At 48.7% G+C, this 17263-nt stretch overlaps 1 protein-coding gene across 1 annotated transcript; it reads right to left on the reverse strand.

Annotated features, from left to right (window-relative positions):
* Nucleotides 1–4554: 4554 nt before the first annotated feature.
* Nucleotides 4555–16404, reverse strand: ADRA1B (adrenoceptor alpha 1B). The gene is made up of 2 exons (XM_032125259.1): nt 15010–16404; nt 4555–5390 (listed from the first exon to the last, which is right to left on the reverse strand). The coding sequence occupies exons 1-2, from the start codon at nt 15974–15976 to the stop codon at nt 4930–4932; spliced, it is 1428 nt and encodes a 475-aa protein (XP_031981150.1). The 5' UTR covers nt 15977–16404; the 3' UTR covers nt 4555–4929.
* Nucleotides 16405–17263: the final 859 nt, after the last annotated feature.

A 17263-nucleotide genomic window follows, 5' to 3' on the forward strand; every position in this document is an offset into this window, starting at 1 on the left:
GCTGGGCCCCAGGGCTGGGGCAGCTCTGCAGGTGGGCTCTCACCTGAGGGGGCACAGGGGCAGAATCCCCCCTCCCCTGCTGCCCACGTGGAGGGATCAGCCCAGGGCACAGGGGTCATTTTTTCCTGTCCAGCTCTCACCTATCATCCCACTCTCCATCTGTGCATCCCCAGCCTGCATCAGTCCCAGGGGTTGCCCTGATCCAGGTGCAGCACCAGCTCTTGGCTGTGCCAAACCCCATGAGACTCCCGGGACCCGCTTCTCCCCGATGAACATCTCATGTTTATACACCTGCATACTTCGTAACTTTGAGATGATGCTCCTCTTGTTTAGTCTCACAGCCCCTTCTGCTTTCATACAACATTAAAGGTGTTAAGGCATTTCAAATCTGAGCCCAAAAGGAGGCTTGAATTGTGCCAGGGGATGGAACAACACCCTTGGATTCCAACAGCCAGAGACTTGGGAGGTTTTGCACTTCAGTTGTTCTTCAGATATTCCTAAATACTACTGTTTACAGCAGAAGATTCAGCCTGATGCCGATGGACGGAGCCAGGTGACCATTCGAGTTGATAAAACTCAGCAATCTGGAAACCATCTTCTCATTATTTATCATCACAACTGAAAGCGGGATATTCAAGTCCTCCCGCTGCCCTGAGGGAAAGTCTTACTGCTTAAAAGGTTGGATTGGTGTCGTGCAAAGCCCAAGGACTCCGGTGGGCCGGAGGGTTTGTGACTCTCCCTCGCCACTGCAATCCAATAGATGGCGATGTTGGATTTCCCAAGCCGGGTCCCCGGCCCTTTCCTTGTGACTCTGGGCCAGTTTGGTGAAAGCAGGGCTGGAGCTCCCCCGTGCTCCAGCAGGGCGGGATTGGACTCTCAGCCACCCAGGGGAGGGATAAATGTTGCACAACTACCTCAGGCTCCAGGCCATATGTTAAATTTACTTCTCGGGACAACTTTTTAGATCTTCACAGTGAAGAAACCAAAGCTCAACAAATCAAGCAAAGGAGAAATAATTACCGTTTTCTGGAGGTCACAGGAAGTTCAGGTTCTTCACCAGAATTAAACGTTTGCACATAAGTCTCAGTGGAATCAAATTATTGTGCTTCCCAAAGAACATTTTGAAAGGAAATTGTGAAATAGGCAATTAAAGGCTTTTTAATCACAGCCATAAATTAAAGTTTTACTACATCTGCTTTTTAGGCTGACTTATTAGAGAAATGGTGGGGGATTCTTATTAATTTTGAACATCCATTCTCCTTTTCTCCATGTCTTGGCTGCAGTACTATGAAGATTATGGGAATCGCTAGACAGGGAGCATGTTTTTCACAGCTCAAGCTAATGTATTTTGTCATTAAAAATTTCCAGTAACAGCCCCAGATTTCCTTTCCCTGTCTCCTTCCACTTCTGTGGAAGTGGAATTTTGGCTATTTCAGGGAAAAGCCAAGCCACAGATGACAACAGAGTAAAAATGTAATGTAGTTTTCTGCTTTAACCCAGGCAGGAGAGCAGAGGGGTGCAGGGGGATCTGTCCCTGTCCCGGTGACATAAATCGACATCACAGCCTTGCTTTTCTCCACAGGGACACTTGGTTTATCTCCTCAGTTTAGTTCCAGCCCAATCAGACAAACAGGTGGCCTCGGGATCATTAAATCTGATGATGGAATGGCAACCTTTCCGTCTCCAAGAAATCACAGTTGGTGGGAACGCTTCTGGGTTCCACTGAACATAAACCCAGTGTGATAAATGTGTGTGTCCATATCCTGCAGTGCTTCTTTCTGACCTCTCCAGGCGCAGGTGGTGTTTGTGCGAAGCACCGTCCCCATGCTCTGTGTCCTGCCCTCTGGAATGTGGGAGCCAGAGACTGCCAGAGGCTGGGAAGAAGGTGAGCAAATCTCCTGTGGAGTGTATCAAACCAGAATCCAGTGTATCCCCGTGGGGATGAGCTGGTTAGTGCGTGGAATAAACAACACTGGGTGTTAGCGCATCGATAATTCCATCCCATAACTGCTGTGATTATCTCCTGTGCCGGGCAATTTTCTGCTCATTTGTCTGAGGTGGAAGTCAAGCACAGAAGCTGAGAGCACAGAGCTCTTCTGCTGAATAGAAAGTTGCTGCTTTGACATTTTCCAGACTGGAACTGTACTTTACAATACCAACGTCCTCTCCTCTCCCCGTCACATTTGTGAAGATAATGGGAAGCTGCATTTCCAAAGAGCAAAGGATGCAGGATGCTCTCCAGCTCCAGCCTCGTTCAGCTGGATTGATTTTACCATAACTCTTCTGACAGATAAGCAGCACTTTTGTCATAGCTGAGTGCACTGAAGCCTAATGGGTTTAATTTCTGTACAGCTGGGCTGTGACAAAGCTCCCTGAGCCATTCCAGCTGTGCCTCTCCACTGATGGCTCTGGACAAACCCCTCCTCAGGGATTAAGCTCCACACAGCAGCTTAACCTGGGGAAATTCCCTGTTTTATGTGCTGAATTTCCCTGTTTTCGGTGCTAAATGGCAGCAACTCCTCTTTAGAGGCAAATCTAATGCCCGCAAAGTGGGTGCATCAGAAAGTCTGTTAATGAGCATAACAAAGGCACCACCGTGTGCCACTGCCACTGCATGTTCTGCTTGGCAAATTCATTCTGGCTGTACTAAAAAATGGGTTTGTCCCACAAGGCCTTATGATCGTGCCCTGGCCCAAATAGTTTTTCCTTTAAAGGAAAACAGTGCATCAAATGAAGGACTAACAAAGGGAAGAGGGTGATTTGTGCAGCTGCCTTTGGGCTGGCTTTGCCTGGTGGAGGTTGTAAAAGACTCCAGCAGGAAAAATGAAGATATTTAGAATAGATGTCATCTGGAGAAGTCAGGTGGCTTTGCACAAGTTTCATATTTTTAAGGTGGCACATCAGACTCTGTAATTTTTGTAGTCCCTCCTTCAGATCCATGTGGAGTTTTTTCCCATCTTATAGAATCTTTATTGCCTATACCTGTGTTGAAGCTGTGACTGAAGCTGGTGTTGTTTGACTCTTCTCATCTGAGAGGCAAAGGAAAAGCCTCTAAACAGGCAGAGCTGTTTCCAAAGTGTGCTCAAGGAACCAGGGGCTGGGGTTTGGGTCTCCAGTGCTCACTGCTCTTTTGGGAGCTATTTGGAGTGATTTAGGAGTGTTGTTTTTAGAAATCAGATCCTCTGGAAGCCTGGATGTCTGCAGGACACTCACTGGTATGCTGAAATGGAGATTCTGAGCTCTCACCACTGCTGGAATTTTCAAACTTTCAAAGAGATCCTGGTGAACGAACTCCTCAAACTAATTCCTGATGGAAGAGTTACGTGTGTTGGTGATGAGGGAAGCAACTGCATCGCAGGAGCCACAAAGGCAAATTTAGTGGCCAAGAGTGTTTTATTTTAAAGTGGAAATCCTGATGAGGGACCTTGGCTGAATTCCGGCCCTGCAGTAACAGGGGCAAGCGTTTCAATTGTTGAGAAATTACTTTAATCATTGTTTTCCATCCCTAAAGTGCGAGTGTACAGTGATATACGGAACAACTGGGAATTGTGGGCAAAGCCAGGGGCAACCTGGAGAGGAATGACCTCACTGCATTCTTCACTGCCCCCCTCAGCCATCCATCCATCCATCCATCCATCCCTGTCCATCCATCCATCCATCCATCCCTGTCCATCCATCCATCCATCCCTCCATCCATCCCTCCATCCATCCATCCATCCATCCATCCATCCCTCCATCCATCCATCCATCCCTCCGTCCATCCCTCCATCCATCCATCCATCCATCCATCCATCCATCCATCCCTCCATCCATCCATCCCTCCATCCATCCATCCATCCATCCATCCATCCATCCCTCCATCCATCCATCCATCCCTCCGTCCATCCCTCCATCCATCCATCCATCCATCCCTCCATCCATCCATCCATCCCTCCATCCATCCATCCATCCATCCCTCCATCCATCCATCCATCCATCCATCCATCCATCCATCCATCCATCCACCCATCCCTCTGTCCATCCATCCATCCATCCATCCATCCATCCATCCATCCCTCCATCCATCCATCCATCCATCCATCCATCCCTCCATCCATCCATCCATCCCTCCGCCCATCCATCCATCCATCCATCCACCCATCCATCCATCCATCCATCCATCCATCCACCCATCCATCCATCCATCCCTCCATCCCTCCATCCATCCATCCATCCCTCCGCCCATCCATCCCTCCATCCATCCATCCATCCCTCCATCCATCCATCCATCCATCCATCCATCCATCCATCCATCCATCCCTCCATCCATCCATCCATCCATCCATCCATCCATCCCTCCATCCATCCATCCATCCATCCCTCCATCCCTCCATCCATCCATCCATCCCTCCGCCCATCCATCCCTCCATCCATCCATCCATCCCTCCATCCATCCATCCATCCATCCATCCATCCATCCATCCATCCATCCATCCATCCATCCATCCCTCCATCCATCCATCCCTCCATCCATCCATCCATCCATCCATCCATCCATCCCTCCCCACCCTGGCACAGCTGGGCACCCCCCACCCCATTTACCCCCTCTCTCCATACAGGTGTCTGGCTGTCCCACAGCTCTCCCACACAGCTGAGCCATCCCTTGTGCCCTTCCCTGGGCGCGTGCAGTTCCTTCCCTGCCCTCTGCTCACGCTTCAGTAGTTTCTCTGGGAATTAACTGGGAATACGGGCAGTCCCTGCTCCTGGGCACTGCTGTGCCATGAAGCTGCCTGTTCCTCCCTGCTCCCTTCCCGAGCTCTCCTGAGAACCGTGCACGGGTCCATCGCTTCCCCCGGGCCCGGCGTGAGGCAGGGCAGCGCGCAGAGGGCACGGGGCGGTGGGGGTCCGCTCGTTCCAGCGGGGAGTTCGCCCTCCAGGCAGCGCTGCCGTTCAGGGAGAGCCCCTGGGCGCATCCGCAGCGCCCCGGCCCGCGGCGGGGCCGTGCCCGTTGCGCTCGGGCGGCAGCTGGAAGGTGAAGAAGCGGCACTGCCGCTGCTCCTGCAGCGTGCACAGCTCCAGCTGCGGGTGGCTGATCCTGCTCACGTAGCCGGGGCTGGGGGATGCCGAGGATAAAGTCCTCTGGCTGCCGCTCAGGAAGCTCCCGCTGTCTTCCAGGGAATCTTTCCTGGCGTGTTCGAAGGAGCAGCGGTTCCAGTTTCTGTAGCTGTAGGGCCACCAGCCCAGCTGCTTGCGCCGGTGGCACTGGCATCTCAGGATCTGGATAAAAGCCCTCTTGAACTCTTTGCTGGAGCAGGGGTAGATGATGGGATTCAAGCAGCTGTTGAAGTAGCCAAGCCAAAAAATCACCTTGAAGATCGTTTCAGGGGGCTTCAGAGCTGAAAACAGGGATCCTGTCCAGGGGAAACAAGCAGAGAATATCTGAGATAAGGGATTTGTCTGCCTTTAGGAAGGGAACACGTTCATTAGATCACTCTCAGAATCTGTGTTTTAAAACTCCTTTATGCATGTTGCTTTCAGTGTTGGTCTTTTGGTACTAAACTGTTATTTTTAAAGCTAAAAGAAGTGTTTCCCATCTGAAAGTTGAAGGAGCACATCATTGATGTAGGATGAAAAAATAAGAAGCATTTCTTGTGTTTATAGGTCCACACCTGGTGCAGGAACATCTCCTGATCCCAGGGACAGACAAACCTCCCCTGCCCAGGCTGTTGCATGAGGCACACAAGGAATAAGGCTGCGTCTTCTTCAAAGAGCTTTCAAAGGTCATTTTTGAAGAAAAATGTTCCCAGGCCCCTCAAAAAGAGCATTTCCAGATGCACCTTATAACTTCTAATGCATCCTCTGGCAGCTGCTGAACACCCCTCCATTTATCCAGATTATTGAGAGAGTACAAACCTCCCGAAACCTGAAGTGAATTGTGGAACTTCCCTTGTCTCAGGCATTCATAAAAATGGTGTAACCCAAACCAAGAGGTTATTTTGTGAGTACTTCCCCTTCCCTTCACAACCAAACAATTTCCCTGATGAGGCTGCCCAAACGAAAAGCTCACACTGGGGAATCCACTTCCTGTGCTTTTAGTGGTAATTGATCAGATAAATTTAGCAAATGAGGCTGGAGAAAAGAATGTATGGGATTTTTATGGCAAACAGGCATTGAGCTGGATCAGTTATCCATCTGGGAAAACACCTCTGTGTCTGGCTCAAGTAACCAAGGAGTGGGGATTCAGGAGAGAATTCCTCTGACAAGAACTGGAGTTAGATTTGGTGAGTTTTTCAAATGGAAGGCGACACTCCAGCCTGGCTTTTCCTCTGCAGTGGTTTTGGGTGTGCTGGGCTGTGAAAGCAGCTGAGTCAGTGGTGGCTGTCAGGACGCCGTGGAGGGGCGGGATGTGATTCTGGGCACCGTTCCCATCTCACAGCAACGCAGAGGTCGTGCCTGGGGCCTCAAAACTATGCAAGAGCACTTCCTCTGCTCCTGGGTGACAGCTCTGGGGTGCCAGCACATCGTGTGTGGGGCCAGCTCTGGGCTGCTGCTGCCTCCAGGAAGGGTCCTGTCACTCCACATCCCAGATTTTAACCTGTCAGGAGTGAACAAGTGTGGGCTGTTTTGATACCTCGATAAAATGCTAAAGCAAAGCCTCCTGGACACACTCTGAACACCAGACTGATATTTCCTGCTCTAATCTCCAATCACTTCCCCCACTGCAGCCTGATAAAGAGATTAAATGTTGCCCTGTGCTGATTTAAAATTGCTCTTCAAAATGCCTGGAAAATTTGCATGTGGTTCTCTCCTCAGTGATTTATTCGTGGTGGGGTGGCCAGAGGGATTTCCCTACTCCAAGTGATTGCTCTCCTGGTGTTCCACGTTGAGCAGCCTCGCTCCAAGGGGATGTGTATTGTCTGCTCACTTTTATTTCTCAGCATTAACTCTGTGATTTATGAGTCACAGCACCACAATCCTCCCTCTCACTGCACCGCTGACACCAGTGAGATTCTCACACAGCACAAATGGAGAACAGGAAATAATTCAGAAAATCAACTTGATCAGTTTTCTCCCGCAGTCCCCAGGCTTGATGGAGCTGTTGAGCTTAGAGATACACTGAGCAAGAGCAAATGTCATGGAAAGGAATTAAGAAGTATTTTATTTAGGAAGAACTAATTTCATTTAGGGTCTGACTGGTTCTTTATAACAAATGCTTCATTACAGAGAAAGTCAAGTCTCCTCAATGAAATTAGGGAACACTGTGGGAAACAATTTGCCACGTTAATTCTCCTCACATATTCTGCAAAATATGGAGGCAGAGCGCCACTGAGACATCAAAATTCAGAGTCCACTGGAGTCAAGGAAGTCCTTGGAACCCTTTGTAAAGGCTCATAAGGATTTTAGTGGACCTGGGAAGAGTCCTTAAAATATCAAGGTGGGCAGCAGGAAAATCTGGAATGGCTTAATCATTGTACTCTTAATGAAGGAAAACTCTTCACTGAAGGAGGTTTTAATTAAACATTCATTTTTAATGCATTGTGGGTTTGATATCAATTAAGTGTAATAAATTACTCATGGAATGATCAGTTCTGCTCAGAATTTGTTACTTAGATTAGATAGTAACTGGGGAGGAGTACTGTGAATTCCCTGGATTTAAGGACAAAAAGTCACTATGGACGAATTTGGGGCTGTCAGGTGCTGTTTTCTGTACCTTACAAAGGAATTGCATTTCATAATCATCCAAATCCAGTTTTGCTTGGATGAAAACACGCCTAGCAGGGAGTGTGGAGTTGTTTTCCAGTTTCCTGGAACAAATCCAACGTCTGGATTTATTGCAATACAAGGGTACAACAGAGTCACATAAGGGCTTTTCTGAGTGCCACTGGATATTCCGGATGGGAAACTGGAGATCCACTGCATGGCTTTGTCATTGTGTGAAGATTAAAGAGCTACAAAATGTAAACTCCTGCTCTCTATTGATGACAGGTTGAAAATGAAATGTTTCAAAACCTTCTTGTTTGCACACCATGAAATACAAATAGAGAATTGGTAATTAGTGATTGGAAGTTTAGAGTCAGGTAAAGGTACCCGTGGAAGGCAATCCAAGGGCCAGTCTTCATTTTGGGGCAGATTGGAGCCATCCTGACTGGAGTTAAATCTGAGCTTTTCAAGAGAAAATCCCAAGGTTTTAAAAATCACTCTGGTGAGGGAAAGTGTTGCAAAACACCAAATGATAACAGCTGAGTTCTGAGACAGGGAAAGCTGGGAACTTCACCAGCATCAACCCCCAGCTCCATCTGTCCCCCAGGAGTCAGCCTGTGCAGAAATGACCGCTGCTGTGCAAGGAATCTGCTTTATGATGGAACTTTTCCTGGCCAAAGTGATTGATCAGATTTGTGCTGTGACCAGCACGAGACTTTCCAGGCTGGGAACCTCGGTGTTCCCGCTGTGATTCCTGCAGGAGCCACAACTCCTGGAAGCTGCTGCTGTTCCAGCTGAGTTACATCCACTGTGTGCACAGCCAGTAGAATCCTCCCTGCAGGAGCAATAATCTGCCCCTGAGAAGAGCTGTTGTGAGTTTAGAATGTGCTGAAAGGATGTGGCTGCCTTTTGTTTAAGCTTTCTGCAGCCCTTCTCACCACGGGCTCAGCCAAGCCAGCGTGCCAAGGTTTTAGAGCTAATTGGATTTCTAAAGCTCCTGATTTCTTCCCTTCCAGCATCCAGTGTTTGTTTACATTCTCCTGGACTTATTTAATGTAGGAAAAAACCTCCAAACAGTAGATGTTTACAAACAGTAGATGATGAAGTGCAGAGGGTGGTTATAAAACTAAGGCTTGGTCAAACTGGGAGGCACTGCAGGGCTGCTGGAGAAGAGGGTTAGGATAACAGGGGAAACAGCTGGAAAACAGTGAAAAAAGATCTTGAGAAATAGGGAGAGCATCCAAAATAAGCGGAATAAATTTCAATAAGGAAAATGAAAGGAAAAGTGGATAAATGATAAGTAACCAAGTAACATACAAATCTGGTGGGGTTGCAGTTGTCATTGTCCAGTGTAGTGACAGGTACATTATGAATATCATGGAATCATGGAATGCTTTGGTTTAAAGGAACCTTAAAGCTCATCCAGTGCCACCCTCTGCCATGGGCAGGGACACCTTCCACTATCCCAGGCTGCTCAGAGCTCCGAAGTGTCCTGGTTGTGAGGCATTTATGTCCCAGGCACGACAACCTACAGCAACTGCCTCATATTTCAGATGAACAAATCACTGCTATGAGAACAGCATGAACTTCATTCACAATGATTCAAATTTGAGAGCTTTTGAAAGGCTCCAAAAATAGAAACTTATCAGGAGTGGCCAAAATAAAACCAGGGCTTAAAGGAGGTACAGACAGGGATCAGATCTTTTCCTAAAGCCCAGAGCTGCTACACCTCCTTGCATTACAAGCAGTTGCAAGGCACAGCAGCTACATTTGATTTCTGAAGGGACAGTGCCTTGTATTTAATCACAGAATGACTGCCCTGGACACCACCTCCCAGCCCAGATCAGCTTTGTGACTTACACCACTGGGAGAGCTCATCTGTTTAAACTGTGCTGCCCACACAAATGTGATAAAACCAAGATCAGTTTTGGTCAGAATCTTGTTCAGTCTCTAAAGCTGACAGCGCATAGGGACAGAGACACAGCATTATTGTTGTTATTATTTAGTCCAAAAGAGTTACAGGCTCCAGCAGCTCCTGACTAGACAGCCCACGAGCCAAGATTATCCTTGTTTTGCAAAGAATTAGCTGATTAAGGGGGTCTAGAAAAGCTAATCTGAGGCTGCTGACATTTCATTTATTGTACTTAGATATCTGCAATTACTGAACATGCTCTGGTGTTTTCTTTCCTCCTTGCTCCTGCCTGACAGCTGAGCCAACCTGTCTTGGCCATGGCTGGTAGCAAATAGCTCCAGCTACACCGTTACAGAGGTACTGGATGAATTTCCAGGGTAGGTTTTCTCTCTTGGCCCTCAGAGATGGGTGGTTTCTGCTTTCCAGTTTCTAGGGCTCACCTGGAAGCCCATCAGAACAGCTCTCAGCCTTGCCGTGGGTCATGCAGGAGTGTTTTAGTAAAGACAGGAAAAACCTCCCTGGCTCTTTGTTCCTGGCATTTCACCCAAAGCACCTGAGACCCTGAGCTCTGGCCTCGGTGCTTTAGGACCACCTGGATTGGTGTGACTTTACTCAGTGCTGTCCCCACGACACCAACCCGAGCAGCTTCTCAGGTGTTTGCAAACCCCTCTGGCACAAGGATCTCGTGTCCAAGTGCCCTGCTAAAATCAGCATTTCCTCTGAAATTCTCCCTTCCCTCCTGCCTTTGAGATTCCCTCTCACTGCCCAGTGGCTCAGTCCTGAATGTTTTTTCCTTGGATCTCTCTGGCCACCTGACACAGGAGCTGCTGCCATCTCTGGGGCTGAAGAGTCAACACTGCTTGATTTCTTTGTACATTTTTCTGCATTGCTTTGTGTATCTGGTTCTGTAACAGTGTCCACTGTAGGATTTCCCTTTGTTCCTCTGACAAACAAACCCAAAGCCTGCAGAGGAATTACCCAGGAATTTGTGCAGTTTTCCCTACTTTGATAACGTGTCTGTTCTAAACCCCAGAAGTCAGTGAGTGACTGGTAACTGATACCCTTTGCAAAGCAAAGGCTTAAACCAGGGCTTAAGGGAGGCTGTTTCAGTAGGAAAATGAATCATCCCAAAATAATCTGGTGCTCCCCACGTGCCAAAACACTCTGTGCTGCTCAGTGAATGCCCTCAGGATGTTTAATTGTCCAGTTCCTGCTGCCTCCTGTCAACTGAACTTTGCACAAGGATTGACCTGCTAGATTGCCACATCTCATTAATTTATCTGAATTCTTTACAATTATTAACTCGAGGTCATCAGTTCTAGAGAGCTGGACTGGCCAGGGAGGGGAAGAGGAGGCAGATGAGGTGAAGATAAGCCAGGCCTAAAGCCCTGCAGAGAGCAGAGCTCAGTGGCACTGCCAGCACCAGACCTAAAGCCTGGGAGTGTTTCCCATGGAAACCAAGGGACCTAATTTGGTATTCTGAGGCTGGCCTGATGTAACATAAATCTACATTCTGTACTTAAATAACATTTTATTTTAAGAATGATTTTGTGCTGGCTGACCTACAGTGTGTAGAATTTGTTATGCTATTTTTTATTATTTTATAGAGAGGTTTCAGAAGCTTAATCCATAATGATAGTCTCACCAGGCCCATCTTCATCCTGGAGCTCTTGGGACCTGCTCCCACTGCCAGTCCAAGAGTTTTGTTTCTCTTCAGTGGATGGACTCCAGGATTTGTGGGAGCAGGGGAAATTAGGCTCCGAACTGAGCAGTGAATACTGCTCTGATCTCCACTGGAATTATGCAGCAGGCTGGGGAAGTGCCCTGGTTAAGTGCCTGGCGAGTTTTCCCCCTGGGAATGTCTGGGAGAAGTCTGGGAAGGCTGCTCTGAATCTCAGTTTACAGGAGTGACACTAAACCTCTCCTTATACAATCCTTCATTTTGCATTCACTTTTTAAACAAAGGCATTGGCATAAAATTGGACCCAACATTGTTTGAAGGAGGGAGTTTTAATGAGTGTTACCTTAGTTCTGCAGGGCTCCGGCCTTTAAATAAAAAGAATCTCTTTTACTCATCATCTATCAGCAATGAATATTTAATGTAGTCCTGCTGCCTAAAGAAGAATTTGTATGAAAGGGACGAAAAGAAACATTTATTTTAAAAAAACGAGATATTTACTCCTCAAAGCTGAGTCACTGAATTTATGGCCCAAGAAGTTGTCTCAAAGACACGTATGTCTTTAGTTTATTTCTTATGTTGAATCACAAATAATTTTGAGTGGCAGGATGACTTTGCTCAGCCAGGGAGTTTTTATAAATGTGTGCAGCCAGGATGTTCTGTGGCTCCACTGCTGGCTGGAAAGAACATCCAATACCCCAATTTCTCACATGAGAAATTTCTCACTCCCAGTTCTGCATCCTCAGGTGCTGAAGACAGCACAGCTCAGTGCTCCAGGCCTGACTGGGGTAATTCCTGGTGCTGAGGATTTACTGCTGCTCAGTGCCTGTGGTGTCAGGGCTGGAATTCCAGTCTGCACTGGATACAGAGCTCGCCTCGGGATTTTTGCTCTGGAAACGTTGATATAACTTCTTTTCATTTTTCTAAGCAATCTGCCTGCTTTCAGCACCACAGCTGTTCCCAGGGCATAGCTGCCACCTGATGGAATAGCCTTGTGCCTGGAATATCAAATGGGGAGCTGTGGAATAAATTGAAATGCCAGGCTGGAAGAAGAAGAATAATTTCCCGGGGAAACTCATGGAATTGCTGAGAACACCAAGGAAACTCCGCTACATCTAAGGAGGTTTGTTCAGACCTGGGGCTGTGGTGCTGCAGAGATAACATTTACCAGCTTGGCAAATGGTTTGTGGCTGGATCCACAGAAATCCAGAGCTGCTCTGCCAACACCCTCCTGCAGAGTCATGGAATTACTGAGGGAAACAGGAAGCAGAGAAATAGAAATAGAAATAGAAATAGAAATAGAAATAGAAATAGAAATGATGCAGATGTGAGGGTGTGATTTGGGTTACTGAGGCAAACAGAAGGTGTGAGGAGGAGAAGCTGAGGAAGAAGCCTGTCCTAGCAGGAATGGGAGGTGTCTCAGCTGGACAGCCCAGGAACCAATGGAGAGCTTGGAAAACATCAGCACCTTTTGGATTCTACAGTTTGCCTATCCCAGAAATTGATTTCATACCACTGGATGCTCTTTAAAGGGCTTTTAATAGCATTTCACTGAATGTTATGTCTTCAAAACACAAAGGAAAAGATTCCTGGTATGAAGAGTGCAGTTCACAGCTCCTTAGGAATTCTTTCCCCACTGCTTTCCCCTCTGCTGCAGTTGAGAACAGCTGCACTGTGCACATCAGGAAAAGGACTTTTCCCACCTGTTCTCATGAGCAATGCTTGAGTCACGCCTGACATCTTTAATTGACTCTGCATTGCTACACAGAGATAAAAATCCAGGGGGCTGGACAGTACTGGATCTTAAATTAAAAAAGAAAAAGATCAGGCACAAGGAATAAACCCAGCCTATTCCTAGTCAGCAAAACAAAGGGAAGACACCTACTGTGGAAACGCATTTGCATATTGTATGGGATGCTACGGATACCCTCTCTCCCCCTTTTTTAGCCAGAGAGTTTCTGACAGGAACAGGATTCCAGCTGTCCCAGGGCACTGCCGAGAGCTCATCCCTGCAGCAGTGCCAAGTGTCCCCACACCGGGGGGTGGCCTGGGGTCACAGCTCTGGGCTGGGGTGGGCTGGGGTCCCCAGCACTGGGTTTGGCCCCCAGCACTGGGTTTGGCCCCCAGCCCCTGTGCCAGCCCCTCTGCTGTGCTGGAGGCTCCAGCCTGTCCCCCTCTGCTGCCTCAGCACAATTTGTGCAGGAGAAAAAAATCATATCCTGGCAAGCAATAAATCCTCCCTCAGGTGGTTTAACGGCCACTCACTAAACCTCCCAGAGAGCCCAGGAGCTTTGAAATAACTTCTCAAAGGGAAGCTGACACTTCTCCAGGAAACTAGTTCGTGTCTCCCTTTGCTCCTGCCCTGTGCCCGTGTTTTTGCTGGGCTGCTCCACATCTGTGCTGGGTGAGGGTGTCAGTCCCTGGCTCCTGCCACCCACACACATGAGCTGCTGTGTTCACAGCTGCGTTTTCCTTCAATAATTCAAAATCAAGGAGAGACTCTGCTTTTTCAGGGGATCACGGCCTACTGGCAACAAATCAAGTACTGCTCTGTATGGTGGAAATGTCTTGAGTCATAAAGGTTTTAAAATGCAATATAATAAGTTAGAGATGACAAAGTTGCCCTGCAGCAGCTGAAGCAGTAAAGATTCTCCTCTAAATGATATTACACGGAAATTACAGTTTTATAACACTTCACCAGGACCAGGCTGCTGAACTCAGTTTAGTTTTCTTGAACAATTTCTAAAAATATTCGCTTACCACTCAATCAGAAATGTTTTGGTTGGGTAACTAAGTAAACAAAAACACAGAACATTAATAAAGGCTTTTTCTCCCTTTTCATTCTCCACCTCTTTCCATAATTAGGCTGCCAGATTGTCTCAGAGAAATGAATTTTGGACAGATATTTCTGAGAGCTCGGTAATTGAATATCTTGAGATACTCCCCTTCAGAGGTAGTGCTGATATTAAAAACAATCCAAGCACATTTCACACAGCTTCGGGGACACTGAGCAATGTGTTAAGGCTACATCAATGCTTCAGCAATATTTTAAAGTTGAAAGTGGATGAAGTGGCTGCCAAAAGGTCCCATGGCAGTGTCCAAAACGCCTGAACCGAGACCTGACACCAACGAGCACCTTCCTGTGGGGATCTGTGGGATCTCCGTGTCTTTGCTTTTAGGATTTGTTCAGTAACGTTTGAACTCAAAACTAACTCCGCCTCCCAAAGCTCAGGGGAGTTTTGTCCCTCACAATTAACGAAGTTCATTTCCAGTTAAGGCACCTAATAATGCCAAAATCCTACAGTGTTATATCCCAAACCTGGGGCGGTGAGCTGAACCCCCAACACTGCAGTGCTGCAGCTCTCTGGTCTTACCTAGGATTTGGGGTAAAGCATCCTATGGCAATGTTTCTAATTAAAAATCACCTAATTCAATTCAAATGAACATCATAAAGGGGGATTTAAGATATGAACCCTGGAGATATTGTCCCCTGGGGTGACACAGGCCCCGAGGACTCCAGGTGAGCAGCTTTGTGCAGCTGCACACTTCCCACAGTTCCAGTGTGACTCTTTGCACATCAGGAGTTCCCTTCCTTTCACTCCCTTCCTTTCATCTGCTCACTGCAGCTCTCCCAACAGGATCTCCTTCTCATCCATCTGATCCCTTTCCATGAGATTCCTGTAGGATCCAACAAACCCACCCCGACCGCTGCCCTGGCAATCCCTGGTTCCCAACTCACCCAGTGGTAGCACAATGAAGAAGGGGAGCCAGCACAGGATAAACATGCCAACCACAATTCCCAACGTCTTGGCCGCCTTCTTTTCTCTGGAGAATTTTAAAAGTTTGAAAGCTAAGGAGTTCCTGGGATTGTGACCCTTGGATTTGGTGTTGTTTAGCGTGTCCTCGTGCTTGTAATGAATCCGTAAGGTCAGCTCCTTGGAGTTGGACATTTCTTTCATCACCCCAGCTTCCAGGTTCCTGGTAGTCCTTTTGGCCACGATGTAGACCCGGCAGTACATCACGAGGATGACGATTAGAGGGATGTAAAAGGAGCCCAGGGAGGAGAAGAGAGCATAGAAGGGCTCCTCGGTGATCCGGCACTCCCTGTCGTCCTGCGGGGCCGGCTCCTTCCAGCCCAGCAGAGGCCCGATGGAAATCACCATGGACAGGACCCAGACACCCAGGAGAGCCAAAATCGCCCTTCTCCTCGTGACCAGCGTGGGGTACTGCAGGGAGTAACGCACCCCGATGTACCTGTCTATGGAAATCGCACACAGACTCAAAATCGAGGCTGTGCAGCACAGCACATCCACTGCTGCCCAGATGTCACAGAATATCCTCCCCAAAGCCCAGTAGCCAAGCACCTCCAGCGTGGCAGAGAACGGCAGGACAGTGAAACTCAGCAGCAGGTCTGCTATGGCCAGGTTAATGATGAAATAGTTCGTAGGGATTCTTAAATGTCTGTTGCAAGCCACTGAGAGAATTACCAGGATATTTCCTATGATAGCGAAGAGAATAAAGGCACCGAGGATCAATCCCACAATGATCGCCCTGCTGGTGGCCAAGGCAGGTGAATCCAGGTTGCTTCCGGTCTCGTTGGAGTTGTTTGCAGAAAAATTGCCATAATTTAGTGCAGAGCCTTTGAAATATCCCGGTATTGATGTGTTGGATTTATCATCAAGGTGGGTATTCATCTTAAAAACCATCCTCCATAGCCAGCTGGCGTTGTGTCCCTCGCCGAGTCAGCTCAAAGTCATCTCTGGACCCGCGAAGTGGTTGCAGAGCCCCGGGCAGTGACAGGAGGAGAATTCATGTCCCCGGAGAGCCGCAGCCCCAGCTCGGGGAAGCTGCCCAGCCCGGGGTCCCGGGCAGCCCGGGGCAGCCGGAGTCACCAACACGCGGCTGCTCCAGGTCCCTTCATTTCCCATGCGGAGCCGCTGGAAGCAGCAGCAGCAGCAGCAGCAGCAGCAGCAGCAGGAATCCTGCCCGGAGCCGGGGGAGCTGCGCTGCTGCCGTGCCTGACACGCGGGGCGGGCTCAGCGCTGTGCCCGGAGCGGCCGCGCCGGAGGCGGAGGGACCGGGGGACAGAGGGACAGAGGGACAGAGGGACAGAGGGACAGAGGGACAGGGGGACAGAGGGACAGAGGGACAGAGGGACAGAGGGACAGAGGGACAGGGGGACAGAGGGACAGAGGGACAGAGGGATGGCCCCGGGTCCCTGCGCGGCCAGGGGAGGTGGGACAGTGCGGTGCGGGGGCAGTGCGGTGACCCTGCGGTGGCGGTGCGGGGACAGTGCTGTGGCTGTCGGTGCTGTGGCTGTGCGGGAACAGTGCGGGAACAGTGCGGGGATAGCGCGGGAACAGTGCGGGGACAGTGCGGGGACAGTGCGGGGACAGTGCGGGGACAGTGCGGTGGCTGTCTGGGACAGCGCCGTGGCGGTGCGGTGACCCTGCGGTGGCGGTGCAGGGACAGCAGTGAGTGAGGGACAGCAGTGAGTGAGGGACAGCAGTGAGTGAGGGGACAGCAGTGAGTGAGGGGACAGCAGTGAGTGAGGGACAGCAGTGAGTGAGGGACAGCAGTGAGTGAGGGGACAGCACTAGAGGGCAATGCCGGCCGGGCGACATCGGGGGAGCATCGCGGTCTTAGCGTTTGCCACAGGGAACCTGCAGTGCAAACCTGTAAAAAACCAGTTGCATCATCTGAGAAAAAATATCTTTGGTGGGACGTGGTGAAAAAAGCAATTTCGGGACAAAATGATCTGTTGCCCTTTTGCCCATTAAGGAAATATATTGGAGTTTATTTTGTGAGTCACATATCGTTTTAGAGAGCTAATCATCTCCTAAGGACAAGTAGCTTGGTTCCAAAAATCCCTGGTGTATTTGTACTATTCATTATTCAGTGTTACTATTCAATATTCAATGGTGGCATAAAGTTTGTTTCTAACTATAAAAATTCTGTTAATAGAATAAAACTGTAACAGATCAGCAAGATCT

The sequence above is a fragment of the Corvus moneduloides genome, chromosome 15 (genome assembly GCF_009650955.1).
Source record: "Corvus moneduloides isolate bCorMon1 chromosome 15, bCorMon1.pri, whole genome shotgun sequence".
NCBI lineage: Eukaryota > Metazoa > Chordata > Aves > Passeriformes > Corvidae > Corvus > Corvus moneduloides.

Bases quoted from the DNA above. Each gene is read 5' to 3' on its own strand.
- ADRA1B (XM_032125259.1), bottom strand. From the start codon at position 15,976: ATGGTTTTTAAGATGAATACCCACCTTGATGATAAATCCAACACATCA. The intron at 5,391-15,009 runs GTGAGTTGGGAA...TCCCCTGGACAG, and splicing joins CTTCATTGTGCTACCACTGG to GATCCCTGTTTTCAGCTCTG.